The sequence below is a fragment of the Choloepus didactylus genome, chromosome 13, assembly GCF_015220235.1.
Source record: "Choloepus didactylus isolate mChoDid1 chromosome 13, mChoDid1.pri, whole genome shotgun sequence".
NCBI classification, from domain to species: domain Eukaryota; kingdom Metazoa; phylum Chordata; class Mammalia; order Pilosa; family Megalonychidae; genus Choloepus; species Choloepus didactylus.
The window spans coordinates 33,729,876-33,746,330 of NC_051319.1; the positions used below are offsets into that span (position 1 = coordinate 33,729,876).

General features: G+C 38.0%; 1 protein-coding gene across 1 annotated transcript in view; it reads left to right on the forward strand.

The window, feature by feature from the left end:
- The first annotated feature begins 807 nt into the window (after positions 1-807).
- RHOBTB3 (Rho related BTB domain containing 3) overlaps positions 808-16,455 on the forward strand; it is a 71,328-nt gene continuing 55,680 nt past the window's right edge. Inside the window, 4 exon segments of the mRNA XM_037802229.1 lie at positions 808-1,389; positions 1,598-1,823; positions 6,491-6,677; positions 15,856-16,010. Coding sequence (XP_037658157.1) covers positions 1,388-1,389; positions 1,598-1,823; positions 6,491-6,677; positions 15,856-16,010 — 570 coding nt within the window. The 5' untranslated portion in view covers positions 808-1,387.

Below are 16,455 nucleotides of genomic sequence, written 5' to 3' on the forward strand. Positions count from 1 at the left end.
TTTATGGAGAAGCCGTAGCCCCAAGTAACCCCTGGCACTTCTTGGTATAAGTAGTGGATTTCCGTGTTCCTTTGCATTGAGGTAGTTTGAGGCCCTTTGGGGACATTTATAACCTTTACTTCAGTGCGTTATCATAAAAGAATTTAAAGTATCCTTGTATTAGCATAATTGTTTTTTTTCCAGTTGGTCTGAGGAATTATTAAACATGTAGCCATAATGTTTACTGAACATCCCCAAGTAAACAAGTATTTAGTCTGTAAACACGTTAAATACCTCACACGTAACTTCTTTTAAAAACTATCACAATAAAACTCACAATAATTCTCCCAGCACTTAAAAAAAAATCCTGCGGGTACTACAATTTTGGTAGAATATGCCAAATTTAGCTTGAAATAGCAAATAATCCCCTCCAAAGCGACATTAGCAAATTAATTGGTATGTGAACAAAGAACCCTTTCTGCACCAGCGTGAATGTTGCCTTTATTTTTTTCTCACAAGTATGATTTTAGAAAACAGCTGTATTGCATGTTGACAAATGACAAAGCAGCATAGGGGTAAAACACTTTCGGTCAAAGCCCAGAGGAGAAAAAAAAACAGGGTTGCTGGAGCAGCAAAAACCACTCCGTGGTTACTGAGTTGGGGACCTCGCCGCCCCACCCCCATTTCCCTGGCTTCGGTTTCAGTCTCTGGAGTAGAACAAACTAGATGCAGGCGGATTGGTGTACGGGATCTCTCCGGATTGTGCGTTCTATTTATTAATTTACTTTCCACCGCGCTCCCTCCCCACGCCCCCAAACCCCGCGCGGGCCATTCTTTGTATCCGGTCGCCGCCCGGGCTCCGAGGCCAGGAGCGCTCCCCCGGCGTTCTCCAGTCCCCCGAGGCCGGCACGTGCTGTGCCCTCTCGGCCCGTCCGCGGAGGGGGCGGAGGCCTGGGCTCTTCTTTCACCCCCTCCCTGCCAGGAGGAGGAGGAGGCGGAGCAGAAGGCGACTGCTGCCCGGCCGCGGAGGCGCAGCGGAGAGAGGGCTGCGGTCAGCGGAATCCACTCCCGGCTGCAGAGCCGCCCCGCGCCCCGCGACTCGCGTCGGCCGCCAGGGAGGCGGAGAGCGGCGCGGCCGCCCGGGACGTTCCCGGGCACTTCCTGACTAGCTGGCAGCGCGCACGCGGCCCGACTCGCACACCCTGTCCCCCTTGGCTCGCTCGCTGGCTAGCCGGCTCTCTGGCTCGCGCGACCCCGCTCTGCGTCGGCCGCGGCGCGGTGGAGGCGCGCGAGGGGGACGCGGCCGGGGATGAGCGAATTGCGGGTAAACACGCCGCGGACGGGCCGGGAGAGGCAGTGAGGAGCCGCTTTTTCTCCGAGTGGCCGCCTTGCCCTTGGATTTGAGATCATGTATGTACGCGCCGCCGACCTGCCATTGTCTGTACCCTGAGCGCGGGTCGTGCGCCCCGGCGCGAGACGCGAGGGGCTCGTGCCCATCCTTGCCGCGCGCCTGTCTCCCCCACCCCCGCACTTCCTGTTCCGATTAAAGTGTATGATCACGCTGACCGGGGTCTTTTTTTTTTTTTTTAATCCCTCGCCCTCGTCTCTGTCCGTGCAGGTCCATTCACATCGTGGCGCTGGGGAACGAGGGGGACGCCTTTCACCAGGACAATCGGCCGTCGGGGCTCATCCGCACTTACCTGGGGAGGAGCCCTCTGGTCTCTGGGGACGAAAGCAGCTTGTTGCTGAACGCGACCAGCACGGTGGCGCGTCCCGTGTTCACCGAGTATCAGGCCAGCGCGTTTGGGAATGTCAAGCTGGTGGTCCACGACTGTCCCGTCTGGGTAAGGGGCAGCATCTGCTCTGTGTCGAGGCAGAAGGAGCTTTTCTTTTTTTTTTTTCCTCCTGTCCATTTTTCCCTTCCAAAATCTGGGCTGTTCGGGTTACTCGGCTAGAATTTTCAAATATTTGGGGAAATTTTGCCTCTTTTTTTCATTGGGCAGGGGCAGCACAGCCACACAACGCTCTTGGAAGGCAAAAAGCCCCGATGGGAATGTGGAATGTATACTTGCACACTTCACGAAGTGGCTCTGGGTTGGCTCTTATTAGACAGTTGAATGTGCCAACCCCAAGGGACGGGGTCACTAAGTTTCACCAGCAGAGTCCAGTGTCTTTTTATGCCTACCCGATGGGTGATAATGTAATATTAGCATTCTAAAAATAAAATTCACAGGCAAAAAATACTTTTGCTAGGACGGTTCAGAAATAGGACCTCACTGGGGCAGTTCAGAAATGGGACCCCTGGAAAGGGGGAATCAGATAAGGGCCAAGAATATATTTCAAACAACTAATTTGTAACACTGTCCAACTCTGAAAAATATTAGTGTTTTTTATTCTTAATAATGCAGATACTCTTGATACTTAGGAATTCGTTTTTGGTGACTCAAATCAGAAATATTGTTACTAATGGAATAATTTTGCTTGGAAAAATTTGAATCTTTAAAATTTGGGATAATTGAAAGAAATTATAGTGAACCAGATCAATTCTAGAATAATTCTTGAGTGTTTGGTAAAATGACTGTCTACTCCCTGACACATAAAATGTTTTCAGGACACAATAATATTAAATTTGGAGTGTTTTCATTTAGTCTTATTTGAAAATTTCTGATTCTTTAATGATATTGGAGTTATATTGCAATTAAAGTTTGCATTTAATAATAAGAAAATTCGATGTCTGAAAAACAATACACAAATTATCATTTGAGATTTCATATTCAAACATCATTTTTTTTTTTAAACTGAATCAGGGGCCATAAGGAATTAACACATTTTATACTAAAGAAATGTATAGAGTGTGCATAGAAAAATTTCTTATGCAAGTTTCTGTATTACAGAAAGAGAAGATCACTTATCCGTAATAAGTTTTATTTAGAGAAAAGTTACGCCAAGAGGCTAAAATAAGTGAAAACCAGGCTTTTCAATACCAAGGATGCTATTAAGTCCCTAGTTATAATAGTGATAATGCTAATCATGAGACTCTTTGATAGAAAACTTATCTGCTAGAGCCCATGTTACAAACAAATGAAACACTTCTTTTACTTCAGCCCTTTCTTGTAAAGGATCTTAGAACTTAAAAATTTACTGGTTCAACATGCAGATGAAAAAATGTTCAGTGGATAGAGTAAATAAGTGCAGGGAGAATAAAACTGAATTAAGATGTTAGCATTGCCTTTCCTGTTTTTTCACTGAGCTGCTAACCTTTTCCTGTTTATGTTGATAATTTAGCAAAAAGCCATGCTTGTGATCTCATGTACTGTGTGTAGTAAATGAAATCTTCCAAATGGATTAAAATAGGCCTATGTAATCTGAATTTTTGCCTTATACCGATTGTTAAGGTTTGTTATGCTAATCACCTTTTGTTTAGTTAGAATCTGGCCCTGTTTAAGGCTCCGAGTTTGTTAAGCAGGTTCGGTTTTCGAGGTTATAATGGTCTACAGACAAAGTAGTATACATTTGTAGAGTTACTTGTTATAAAATGCCTTTCTTTTCCTGGTGGTAAGTAAAGTCCATCAGGGATAGTAAAGTTGATCGTATTCATCAGCTGATGTTTGATTATGTACTGAATCAGAATCAGATTATTAAATATAGCAGAGCAGAGCAAAAGTAGCACAAGTTTTGATATCAACAGGACCTGCTGTCACTTAATGTCTGTGTGTCCTTGATAAGTCACAGATCCTCTCTCAGCTTTATTGTCTCCGTCTGTAAAATAACCATAATCTCTGCTTCCTAGACCTGTGTTGAGGATTAAATGAGATAGTATAGGTAAAGTTCTTAGCACAGAGGCTGGCTTATAGTAGGTGCTTAAGAAGTGGTAGCTACTATAATAACAATTATATTAACAAACTTTATTATAGCCATATATCACTTAAGCAAAAGTTTCCCAACACATCATTCATGACTTAGGCAAATACATTGAGCCTGTGATGTTAATACTTAGTAGGTGCTGTTTTTCCAGCCCCTTATCACGTAGAATAAAATTGTTGTTTCATTATAAAAATTCAGATTTTTTTTTAACAAGATGAGTTCAGTTCTTCAAATATGGTTTCAAGTCTTGTGTTGCATAATCCCCTAGAGGAAATCCTGGAGCTGATTTATAAGGGATGGGAGAATTTTATTTCCTTCATAATTCTAGAAACCTCTAGAGGACTTTCTCTTAACATAGTTTGAGAAGAAATGTGTTGTTATTGCCTTGGAGTTGGAATGATTTAGTTGTGCTTTTCTTCCCTGGTTCTCTTCTGTAGATCTTCTGTAGTTTTGCTCTGGATCCTTGCCATATATACTTGGCACTTTTTAAATAAATGTGTTTCAAATTCTTTAGATGTAGCTCATTTTTTAGCATGTCTCTCTCCCACCCATCCCCTTTTTCTGTCATTACATTATTATTTCATTTCACATTTCTAATCTTTTCCTGTTTACCAAAAATATTCCATAAGAAGCAGTGAAGTTAAACATTCACAGTTTTCTTGTGCAGTGTTTGAAGCTCTGATATAGATTACCAATAAAATTATCTGCGGTCTTTCAATCCTCAATATCACAGTGTTATGATGCCCAAACACATTTTCTCATGATTTTCCGCTTAAATGCCTCCTTTTCCCCCATATACCTCTCCAGTAACTCTGGAATTTTAGTTACCTGGAATGTAAAGAGCAGTTACTTTTGATTTTTTTTTTCTCTCAATTCCAAGAGCTGTAACTTTTGATTTTTTCTCTCAGAGATAAGTGGCTATTGTTTAATATTGGTCCTGCTTCTATTTAGTTTTTATCCCATTCTTCTGACTTTGTCCTCTCTCTTTGTTATACTCATTTACTTTGCTATACTTGCATACTTTGAACTTGAATAACAGATACAATTGTAATGAAATAGATTTTGTGGTTTGGGCTTTGGAAATTAGTGTAGAGTCCAGCTAGGAAGTTTTCACCTTTTCTTGTGCTGTGTCCCACTTCACTTCTCCCCCCTCTTACACTCCCCTCTCCCACCAGTTCAAATCTTTGCCTTTGGTATTTTTATTCTATAGTTAATTATTTTTCAGAGTTGTTTTAATCTGTATTCAAAAATACTGTATCCATCCACTTTCAATAGAGTATTCATATCTAAAATTTCTGCAGTCCTCATTATCTGAGTGTACTTGTGGGAGATGGGCAGGTTGGGGAGGGTATAGAGAATTGGGAAAGGTTTTGCTTGGGGGGCAGGGAAGGCACTGGTGAAAAGAAGCTCTCTCTGCAAAAGGTCATTGCTATGTTAACACTCCTCCAGAATTTTCCATCATCGGATAAAAGTTCTGTCAGACAGATCTTGATTGATTCAAACACTGTTAACCCTGTAACCCTGTTTTGAACTCACATTTCAAAGCACAGTCTTTGACCAGTAGTTTTTAGACCTGTTAGCCATATCTAGTTGTTGTCTCCTTATCTAGCTTTATTACATCCTGGAAATGCATACTAAGGGCCACATGAAGTGACAGATAAGGATTAAAAGTTAACTAGAATATCGGAAGGAAGTTATTTGTTCACATTTGGCAGTGGTATTAAAGTACATAATGATTTTTTGTTATAGCACTTTTCACACAAACATTTTGAAAAATTCTTTTTAAATGTACATGTAAAATATCGAAGCTCTAAATTTGAAGAATAGAATCCATAATAAATTATATTGATGCCAGTTTTAAATATGACTATTATTAAATGAAGTCCAAAAGTTTTTCAAAAGTTGGAAGGTTTATACTGAAATTATCATTTATATGAGCAAGATACATGAATTGCAAATGCATTCCTTATGTGCTAGCACATAAATAACAAATACACAGTATCTTTTTATGGAGGTATAACCTTTTCCCACCACACACATACACACACACACACACACACACACACACACATACACACCCCCACTGTACACGCTATGTACATACGGTACTATCCAAAGGATGAATAAAGTTGAAAGGTATATATTAGTTTTGAAAATAGGGGTAAAATGTATGGAATGCCACAGAATTCACAGTGGATTTGTAGTATCTAAACACTGAAAATTCCTGGAGCACCTAATTGAGTCACATAAAATGCTTTGAAGCTTTTGTGCTCATACTGTTGCTATTTCGTCTAACGGCCTACTGTTACATTTTAAAAGTATTAGGTGATAAAACATAGTATAATTTTAAAACAAATGCTTATTTTGTAGAACAAATTTTGAGACAGGTCACTTATTTCTTTAGATTCTCAAGAATTCTCTAGCTCTTCTGTTTTACCATCGCATGGTTGTCTAGGCTAAATGAAGAAATTAGAAAATAGATTTTAAACATTTTAAATTTTATGTAGTTACTTATTTAAGCATAAAGTTCTTTGTGCATTCCCAAAATTAAAATGTAGCAAAAGTGTTAAATTAATATTTTACAGTTTATTTCATGGTTGGTTGAAAGACAAGTAGACTAAAGATTGCTCTTTGCATTTTGGTGTAGGACATTTTTGACAGTGATTGGTACACCTCTCGAAATCTAATTGGGGGCGCCGACATCATTGTGATCAAATACAACGTAAATGACAAGTTTTCATTCCACGAAGTAAAGGATAATTATATCCCAGTGATAAAAAGAGCATTAAATTCAGTTCCAGTAATCATTGCTGCTGTTGGCACTAGACAAAATGGTAAGTCTATAATTTTCTGTTTTATAATGAAAGTGAGGTACTCTATTACTTTTAAGTAGAACTAAGTTTATTAATAATTCATATGGTTTTAAAAAAACAAAACTAAGATGGCTGTGTGCTCAAATGCCAGCTGTTATCTGTTCTTCATTTGATATGATAATGCAACATCAAAGGAGATTTGGGCAGACCTCTGCTGTGATTCCGATGGTTACAAATCTGTCTTCTAAACTGCTTTTCTTCAGTAGTGATGGAAGTTAGTAATTGTATTCCTTGACATATGAGAGGTATTAGGCTCATGCTGAGCCTGAAGACTATTTCTGACAGTCTTAAGATCTATCCACATGGGAAGGATAGATTGTACACATAAGGATGCAGGCTTGGGGGCAGGACTTTTGGGTAGATAGCTATTGGTGAGTTGAATACACTGACAGTTCCCACCTGAGGATTGTTTACTCCATGGCCAATGGATTCATTTGGTTCAGTCCATTTCATTATTTGCTGCTATGTATATTATTGTGAAATATCTCAGTGTCAACTCAGGATTCACTTTGATTTGGTGGTATGTTACAGATCTTCCTAGTGGTATTTTCCTCAGTAAAGCTGTCTTTAAAATTTTATTTTTATTCATTTATTTTTCTACCTTTTTTATTGAGGTATAGCAAAGTACATAAAGTTCACTAATATCAGAGTTTACTTTGTGCATTTTTACATATGTGTATGTCTCTGCGACTGTCATCCAGATCAAGGTGCAAACATTTCCAGCACCCCAGAAGGCTCCCTCATCCTTCTTCCCAGTTAGTAACTCCTCTCCTCAGAGGTAACCGCTATTCTGACTTCTAACACCATAGATTAGTTTTACCTGTTCTAGAACTTCATATAAATGGAGTTACGTAATATGTGGTGTCTTAATGTCTGGCTAATTTTCCTTAGCATAATGCTTTAGAATTCATCCATGTTGTATGGTACCATAGTTTTTTTTTTTTTTTTTTATTGCTGTGTGATATTCCATTGTATGAATATGCCACAATATATTTATCCATTCTCCTTTTGATGGATGTTTGGGTTGTTACCTAGGAGTGGGATTATTGGGTCATAGGGTAGACGTATGTTTACCATTTATAGATACAAATACATCAGACTTGGCCCTTCCTTGACCCCACATCCCCATTTCTTCCTTTTTTTTTTTTTTAATTTCTGGCCATTATTATTGAGAGTCATCCACACTTCCTGAGTCCACTTTCTGACTTCCCATTCATTGTTCAGTCCACTGCTGTCTGACTTCTACTTTCACAATTACACTGAGATTGTTCTTACTTAGGTCACCAATTACATACATATTGCCAAAATTAATATACTTTAACATCAATTCTCTCTCTAAAATTATTCATACACACCTCTCTCTCTCTTCACTTAACAAAGCTACTTTCTTTTCTGATTTTTCTAATCCTCTCACTTCTTCACTTGTCCTCTCCTCCCACCCCTTGCCAACACATCATGTTGTTTTCCAGGGTTCCATCCTTTGACTTCACCTCTTCGTGCTCTTTACCCTGACCAGGAGTCCTCTACTCTCTTGCCCTAGTTTCCCTGTGCATACACTGATGATTGCCCTTCTGTTTCTCTGGCTCTAGCCCTCTCGGCCCTATAGCCTCACAGACATCTTTCTCCTCTTTCTACCAATTTCCCTATTTTGGTGATTGATGCCAAACCTACCCAGTCACCCAAGGTGGGGCCATTCTAGATGCCACTTTCTCTCCCATTCCCCATATTAAGTTGACTAAGAAGCTCTTTTGATTTGACATGTTAACTAAATTTCCAAGTTATCACTTTGTCTTCATCTTCCCTGGACTTCTGGTCCTAGTCATTTAATTATCTGTCATAGTAGCCTTATTTGGTTTCCTAAAGGGGAAGCTCCTGATTTTGTGGGGTCTGCAGTTCATCTGTGAAGTCCTTTGTAAGGGAAAAACCCCACAAAATTACAAATACTCGTATGCGCAAAAGTGAATATTTAGTTAGAATTAGAAAAGAAAGCACAAAACATTGTCAAATACCACAAACATTTTAAAAAATGCGATATTTTTATTATTTAACAGCCTAACACCTCTTTAACTTTTCTTCTTATATTTTTTTGTCTGCATACTCTTTGATCACCTCTTCATTTACTAACCTTTTTTCGAAATTTTCTATAGAGAAACTAGAATGAATGAGTCCGTCTTTAGTATGATCTGGTTCTGGCCATGACAGTTTGTGTTTATATTTCACCTCAGTGGGAGGCAGGAGTATTCCTGGAAGCCATTTCTGCACTAGTTATCACTTAACTGTATGAGGAAGTGACTTCAGATCTCAAAAATATATATCACTAAACCTTAATTTAAAGTCCCCATAGCAGGATCCTAAAAATGCCTGTGATTATTCCAGAGCCACTGAACTCAAGGTACAGTGAGTTGGAGTGGAAAGAGATGGTGATATTAACCAAATGTAGTTAAAATATCTTACTTTTGCAAATTTTACAAAAGCATTTGACCGTGTAAATGATATATTGCTCAGGTTCTCTCTCATGTCTTTGGAAGAGATCCATAAGAAAGGGTCTTGAAGCTAAGCCTCATCAGCCTTGTGATAAATTGGTCTCTCGTCTCCTATGTCTAGCTAGTTTGCCTGCTTCTGAAATAAGTCCTCTCGGAATAATCATCATCGAATGCAAGTCAGGTAATGACACTCAATGCTTTAAACACTTCAGGAACCTTCTTTTCCCCTAACTTTTACTTTGCAAAATTTCAAACCTAAGAAAATGTGCAAGAACAGTGAACTCCAGCATTTACACACACACACACACTCACACTTTTTATTTTCTGAATCATTCTGAGAGTAAGTTGTAAACATGGGATTTCTTCACCCCTAATTATTTTAGCATGTATCTTCTAAGAACAAGGCCATTTTCTTATTACCTACAATACAGTCATCACTCAGGAAATTTAAAATACTGTTTTGTTTTACTATTATTGTAGTCTGTATTCTCAATGTTCCTGTTGTTCCAATAATAATTTATAGTTGTGTTTTATTTTTTTTTAATCCAGGTTGCAATTAAAAATCACACATTGCATTTTGTTACATTTCTCTTGCTTCTCTTAATCTGGAAGCATTCCTCAGCCTGTTTTGTTGTTTGTTTGTTGTTTGTTTGGGAGGTGGGGGTGGGCAGGGGAAGGAAAGTGTCTGAAATGATATTGACCTTTTTTTTTTAACTTTTTGTTTTGAAGTAATTTCAAACCTACTGGACAGTTGCAAAAATAATACAGAAACCCATACAAAGAACTCCAGCATACCCCCCACCCAGATACCCAGACCCACCAACTTTTAACATTTTGCCACATTGGCTATCTCGTTCTATCTACCTACCTACCTACTTACCTATCTAACCACCATATACTGACTTTTTAAAATAATCCATGCCTGTTATTTTGCATAATTATTTCAGTTATTATAATGGTGGTTGCAAAATAGTGATTTCCTAGTATTTCTTCTATACTTATTAGATGGTGTTCTGTATATGAGTTTCCCTTGTCTTTACTTCCATGTCTTTTTTTTCCCTTGAGTCATTATGGATTTAATTATTTATTTTTTTAAATTCAGTATTTTATAATCCATTCTTCTAATTATTTTTTCTGATGTGCAGAGTGCCCCAAATTTGGCTAGGGGTGGCGTCTTCAATTTAGCTCCAATCAGTTTTTGAGCCCTTTCTTATTTTCTGTCCCAATATGTTCTCTGCTCACGTTAGTCTTTGCCTGTCCCAGCCATTTCTTCAGAGAGCTCTGATTTCTTTTAGAGGGTAATGATATTTAGAAACCAAGATCTGGGCTCTGTGGGTGCTCATTACCTTAGGTGTCATTGCCTCTAGGCCCATTCATTGGATAGAGCTAGGGATTATATTTTCCTTAAAAACCATGGGTTCACACTAATACCCTATTCCAATCCAATAATTGACTCTTACATCAATACTTTTCTTTTGCAAAATTCTTACCTGAAACACAAGATCCCTTCTGATCTGGCCCCTGCCTACTTCTTAAAACTTATAGGGCACAATCCTGTGTTTTATGCACTAGTCACATGAACTACTAAAAAAACGTACTGACTTTCCTTAGGTCTGAGAAAGTCTCCACTAATACTTCTTCAGATGTCACCTTCCCTGTGTTTTCTCTCTACTATCCTCCTGGAACTCTTATTAGACCAATGTTGAAACTTCTGACTCTCTCCTCCATTTCCCTATCCCTTTATTCCTTTGTGTTGGGAGAATTCCTTGACCTTTTTTATATATTTGTTCTTCTGCTGGGTCCATTCTGCTATTCCCCTTCATGAAATTTTTATTTCAATAGTTTTTCATATCTGAAATCTCTAATTGGTTCTTTTTCATAACTTCTTATTCATGTTTCAAGGATACAAATACTTAAAAAAATCTTTCAGGAAATTAATAGTACTTATTTTAAAATCCTGTTTTGATTCCTGTATTTAGTCTGTTTTGTTTTTTGGGGGGGAGGGAGTAGGTTCTAAGTCTTTCCATGTGATGAGATTTTATTTCATGGTGTGGCTGTTTCTCAAATATTGGGTAATTTTTTATTTGTTTAGTCTTGTAGTTTAAATTTCATGTTGGATTGATGCCCTCCTCTTCTGCCCAACTACTGTTTGGGGGGTGGGGATGGGAATACACATAAGATCAGTGGCCTCATTGCTTCCCCTGGGGCACTACAGCTAATCTTGGTTCTACTTTGACCTTGGTACTGCTCCTACTTCTTGCTCTCCCCAGCCTTAGGCAATGCGCACTCCTGATTTTGCTGCAGTACGTGAGGTCAACCTCCCCTGTGGTTCCAGCTGTACTCGGACCTTCATCTTTCCTCTTTGGTCCTATGCTGTCTGCTTTCAGTCTCTCAGGTTCTCCTAGTCTCTGGGTTGATGAGAATTTCCCTTCTAATTCTTGAGTGTTGCTATAGATTCACATTTTCTTCCTTTCTCCTTCCGTTCCTCCCTTCCCCTTGTCCCTTCACTCTCCCCCACTCTCTTCCTCTACATTCTTTCCTTCCCTCCCTCCTTCCTTCCTTCCTCTTTTCCTTCCTCCCTTCTCTTCCGTTTCCCCCCTTTCCCTTCCGTTCCTTTCCCTTCTCCTTTCCCTACCTTCATTTCTTTCTTATCCTGCCATCTTGAAACTGAGAAGTGAATACATTTCCTTCTTTCTCACACTCAGACCCTACATATGCTGTGCCCTTGAACTGAAGTGCCCTTTGCATATCAATAATATCTGCATAGCAAATTCAGACTTACTCTTTAAGTCATGACCTTTTCTGTAAGATCTTCCATAATTCCCCTTGACAGTCCCTCTGCTCCCATGGGAACTTTGTACATCTTTATTTAGTACTTACTATAGTATGTTCAAATTGTTTGCTGTCATGTCTATCTGCTCAGCTGAATATGAATTTCTTTTATCTTTGTATCTTTATATCCCTAATGCTTGACATGTGGTAGGTGCCCAACAAACATTTGTTCATTGAGAGAATGAATGGTTTTATGAATGATCTAAATAAGTGAAAAAAATCAGTTTCCCAACAACATGAAATTAATTTGCCATGTAAGATGTGATTACAAAGTAATTACAAAGCTAAATCTGGCTGTTCAATTTGGGTATTTATTTACACCTCACCCCTACCCCTTGTGATACTTGAAACTGCTGGTTATCTCCTTGTAACTTTCTCATAACTCTTTTTAAAATTACTTCAGCAAACATGGGAGATCATTCTCATCATTTTCCTTTGTTACACATTGTTTTTGACAAGCTTGACTGCATGTGTGCCTTCTTCATTAGACTTGGCTCTGAATAAATTTTTGGTTTTTACTAAATATTGAATCTATTTTTAAAGGAGGAATTTTTTTTTTTTTTCAGAACATGCCTGGGTTTATTCATTGAGCTCCTGAAAGCTGGGGTCATCTCTTTTAGTTCTTCTGGAAGCTCTAATACATTCTAGTACATTGCTAGGAAGACAATTCTTGAAAAGGATTTCTAAAACTGTTTTAAAGCCTTGGCAACATTGTAAGGATCACTCTATAGGTTTTCAAAGCGGCTCGTTTGAAAGACATGTATGCCAGAGTTACATTTTGTTCGTTTCAAAAAAATAGGGATTTGGGGATAACACCTTAAAAGAACATACCAGAAAAAAAGACTCAGTGTTAGCTAGAAGTCTGGCACTCTCATTCACAAAGTCAATATGACGGTGAGAGAGAGGTTTAGATGTGAGCCGCTAAAGAAGGCACCACACTTTAAAATTATTTTGGGTCCTCTGATCCTGATAAAATGCTCAATGTAGGTTTATTTAATCCATTTTGTTGATTCTCCTGCTGTAACCCAAGCCAGACTTTTACTTAGGATCTTAGACTATAATGTTTATTGATATGGAAGAATATAGGAATGTTAAGAGAATCACAAAATAACTAATTAGGAACAAAACCCTGTCAAGAAAGTTTTAAGAAATAGTATTTTAGAATCCAGACAAAAGGTAGCTAAGTGGCAACTAATTAAAGGATAATAGAGTGCATAATGGCTAGGTATTTTTCCTCTTTGGTGAGTGTGAACAAAGAAGAAATGTCTTCAGTGATACAAATTAGATACAAGGAGGCACTTTTAGAGTAGTGTGTTGGTAAGATGCTTTCAGCTGCCTGCAATGGAAAACTCCACTCAGCTGACTTAAACCTGAAATTAGTTGTGTTTTCCCTCAAATCAAAATTATTACGTTTCATCAATTTTAGCAAAGGTACCACACGAATGCGGAATGTTAAAGTAATAGGGAAAACTGTGTGCCTGGGTGTGGATATATGGGAAACAAAAAAAAAAAGTATCAGTATGTGAACGGTATATAGCAACTCTGTACTATTCTAGTAAGTTTTCTGTAAGTCTGAAATGATTACAAAATAAAAAGTTAAAATATTATTTTACATTATATTCACTTACTTTTTCACTTGAAACCCTGCCATTTATTTATTTTTGTCCAGAAATAAAGTTTAATAAGATGAGTGGCCTACCCACCCCATTCCATCAACATATAAGGGGAGCTTTGTAGACATAAGTAGGCCTCTGTCTTCTGGAAATCAAGGGCACTGTTGATGGAGGCTTTGTAAAGAATGTAAAATACCAATGTGTTATTTTTTTCAAGATAGACTAAACTCTGTATGAAAATTTTATTTGCTCCAAACCTAAAATTGATCTTAGAAAAAGTAAAAGCAACAATGCAGATTAGACTCTATGGCATAATTTAGAGAACCCAAACTTAGTTTCTTGAAGTCTTACTTATATCATTTGCATCAATAAGTCTTTACTCAGACTAAATTTTTATCTTCTCTATTGATGTCACTTTTATATGTCAGGCATAGCAAAAGACAGTTTTATTATCGTCTCTCATTCTGTAACTCATGGTGTTATTTGGACAAAGCAGGGCACTTAACCTCTCTGGTCCTCAGTCTCCTCCTCTGGGAAATAAGGATGTGGATATGTTATGTAAGTCATGTGTGAGTGTGCGTGTGTGTGTGTGTGCATGTATGTACCTTTTTACATGTATAGCATGTGCATGCACTAGTCTTAGCATACACCCCATATGTACATGTATGTGCTCCATCTATACGACATTCATTGGTAGGAAATATGTGGTGTATGCTGTGGGGAGCTGTCCAGATGTCCCTTCAAGGCCACTGGCACTTACTCCCTCAGTGGCTCGTCTGTTGGCTGCTGACAGCTCACAGCTGAGTCCCTTTACAGGTGTTGCCCTCTGCTGTAGGAAACTGTCTTGCCCAAGGTTATGCCTCCTCCACAGGGCAGCTGTCATCCAATTACTGGTCGATTTAGGGTACAAAGCCCAACCCTCATTCCCTAAATGGAGCCTATCTATAAAGGGCCATCTGAGCTTCAGAATCCCGGGTAGGATAGGCTGAGGTCTCTGTTGCAACTGCATTGCAGTTTTCCTTTTTTCTCTGCCCATCCTGCTTCCTGCATCCCTGAGGAGTTATTCCCCAAGAAACCTCCCACACACAAATCTCCATCTCAGAGTCTACGTCCTAGAGAAGCCAACCTCTATCAACATGCATTTCTAGGAATGGTTTTACCCTCTTTTGACTTGGCTACCTTTTGAACACTTGGTGCTGTGGTCATGAAACAACACAAAGCTAACTGGCATGTATGGAGTTGAGTGCACATTTTTAGCCTCATTAGAGAGTATTCTTGTAGATAGGTTAATTGTACCACCATCCCCGCCACAGGTCTATACATGAATCTTGGGACAGTTCAAATTTTGAGTGAGTACTTTTTATACCTTCTGATTTTTATTTTTTAATGTTGAGGAAAAAGATAAAGAGTGATTGAATTTGTTCTCTGCAGTTGAATGCTTTAGTATCTAATGATTGACGTGTTTAGATTAATAAGAATGTACTTTATAGGAAAGAATAGAATAGAATCTAATAGGAATCTAATAGGAAAGAATAGAATAGAACCTAATGATTGAAGATCTGGATTAATAGGAATGTACTTTATATGAAAGAATAGAATAGAATCTAATAGGAATCTAATAGGAAAGAATAGAATAGAATCTAATGATTGAAGTGTCTGGATTAATAAGAATGTACTTTATAGGAAACTTACAAAGAGAGTGGCACTTGTGACCGTTGAAGATTTGTGTTCAATTGAGGATTTTATTTAAATGATCAAATTAAATAATTAAAATAATCAAATTTAAATTAAATAAAAGTATAAGTTTATTCAAACTAATAAATATTTAAAGTTTATTTCCCAAAAAAAAGCACTAACCCACTGTTTTCCATGTTTTATATGGATAATTAAGGTTTTAAATTTGTATTCTTTTATACTTACCTGGAAATATTGATTCTCAGATGTTAAGGTTGTAAGGGAGCAGGCCTGTTGTTTCTGGCTGATTGGTCTAATCACTATACTAGCCTTGGTATTATCCATTCACCTACTTCTAAATTCTTTTAATTTCTGAAATGTTTATTATTTTTGCAGTTAAAGTTGTTTAGGGACCTTTTGATTATCACTGACATTTTTTATTGAGAATAGTGGATAGTGGATTTACTGAATATCCTCAAATTGTACTTTTTTTGTTTAATTTCAAAACTCTTTGTTTTTAAAATTCATATTTTTCAGAAGAATTACCTTGTACATGCCCACTATGTACCTCAGACAGAGGGAGCTGCGTTAGCACAACTGAAGGGATCCAACTTGCTAAAGAACTAGGGGCTACCTATCTTGAACTACACAGCCTCGATGACTTCTATATAGGAAAATATTTTGGAGGAGTGGTAAGTGGAAATTCTTGTTACATAGTTAAAGTCATTTGTCAGGTTGGCTAAAGAGCCATTGTCCAAGCCATCGATTAGAACTTTAGTTTTAAAAGCATGATTATTAGGATAGCTAGAAGGAAATAACTGTAACCCATAACATTCTTTGAAATTTGCTCTGTAGCTACTCATTGAATTGTACTTTGAAAGTTATCATCTTTTTGTGTATATCTTATATTTCACAATAAGGAGATGACTGAAACTGTGGAAATGTAACCTGTAACAGTCTTTGAGATTACCTATATTAACCACTTGTTGAGTTGTACTTTGAAGGTTATCACCTTTCTGTATATATCTTATATATCACAATAAGGAAATAACTGAAATTGTGGAACTGTAACCCATAACGTTTTTTGAAATTGGCCCTCTAATGTTGTAAATTGTACTTTGAAATTATTGAAAGTTA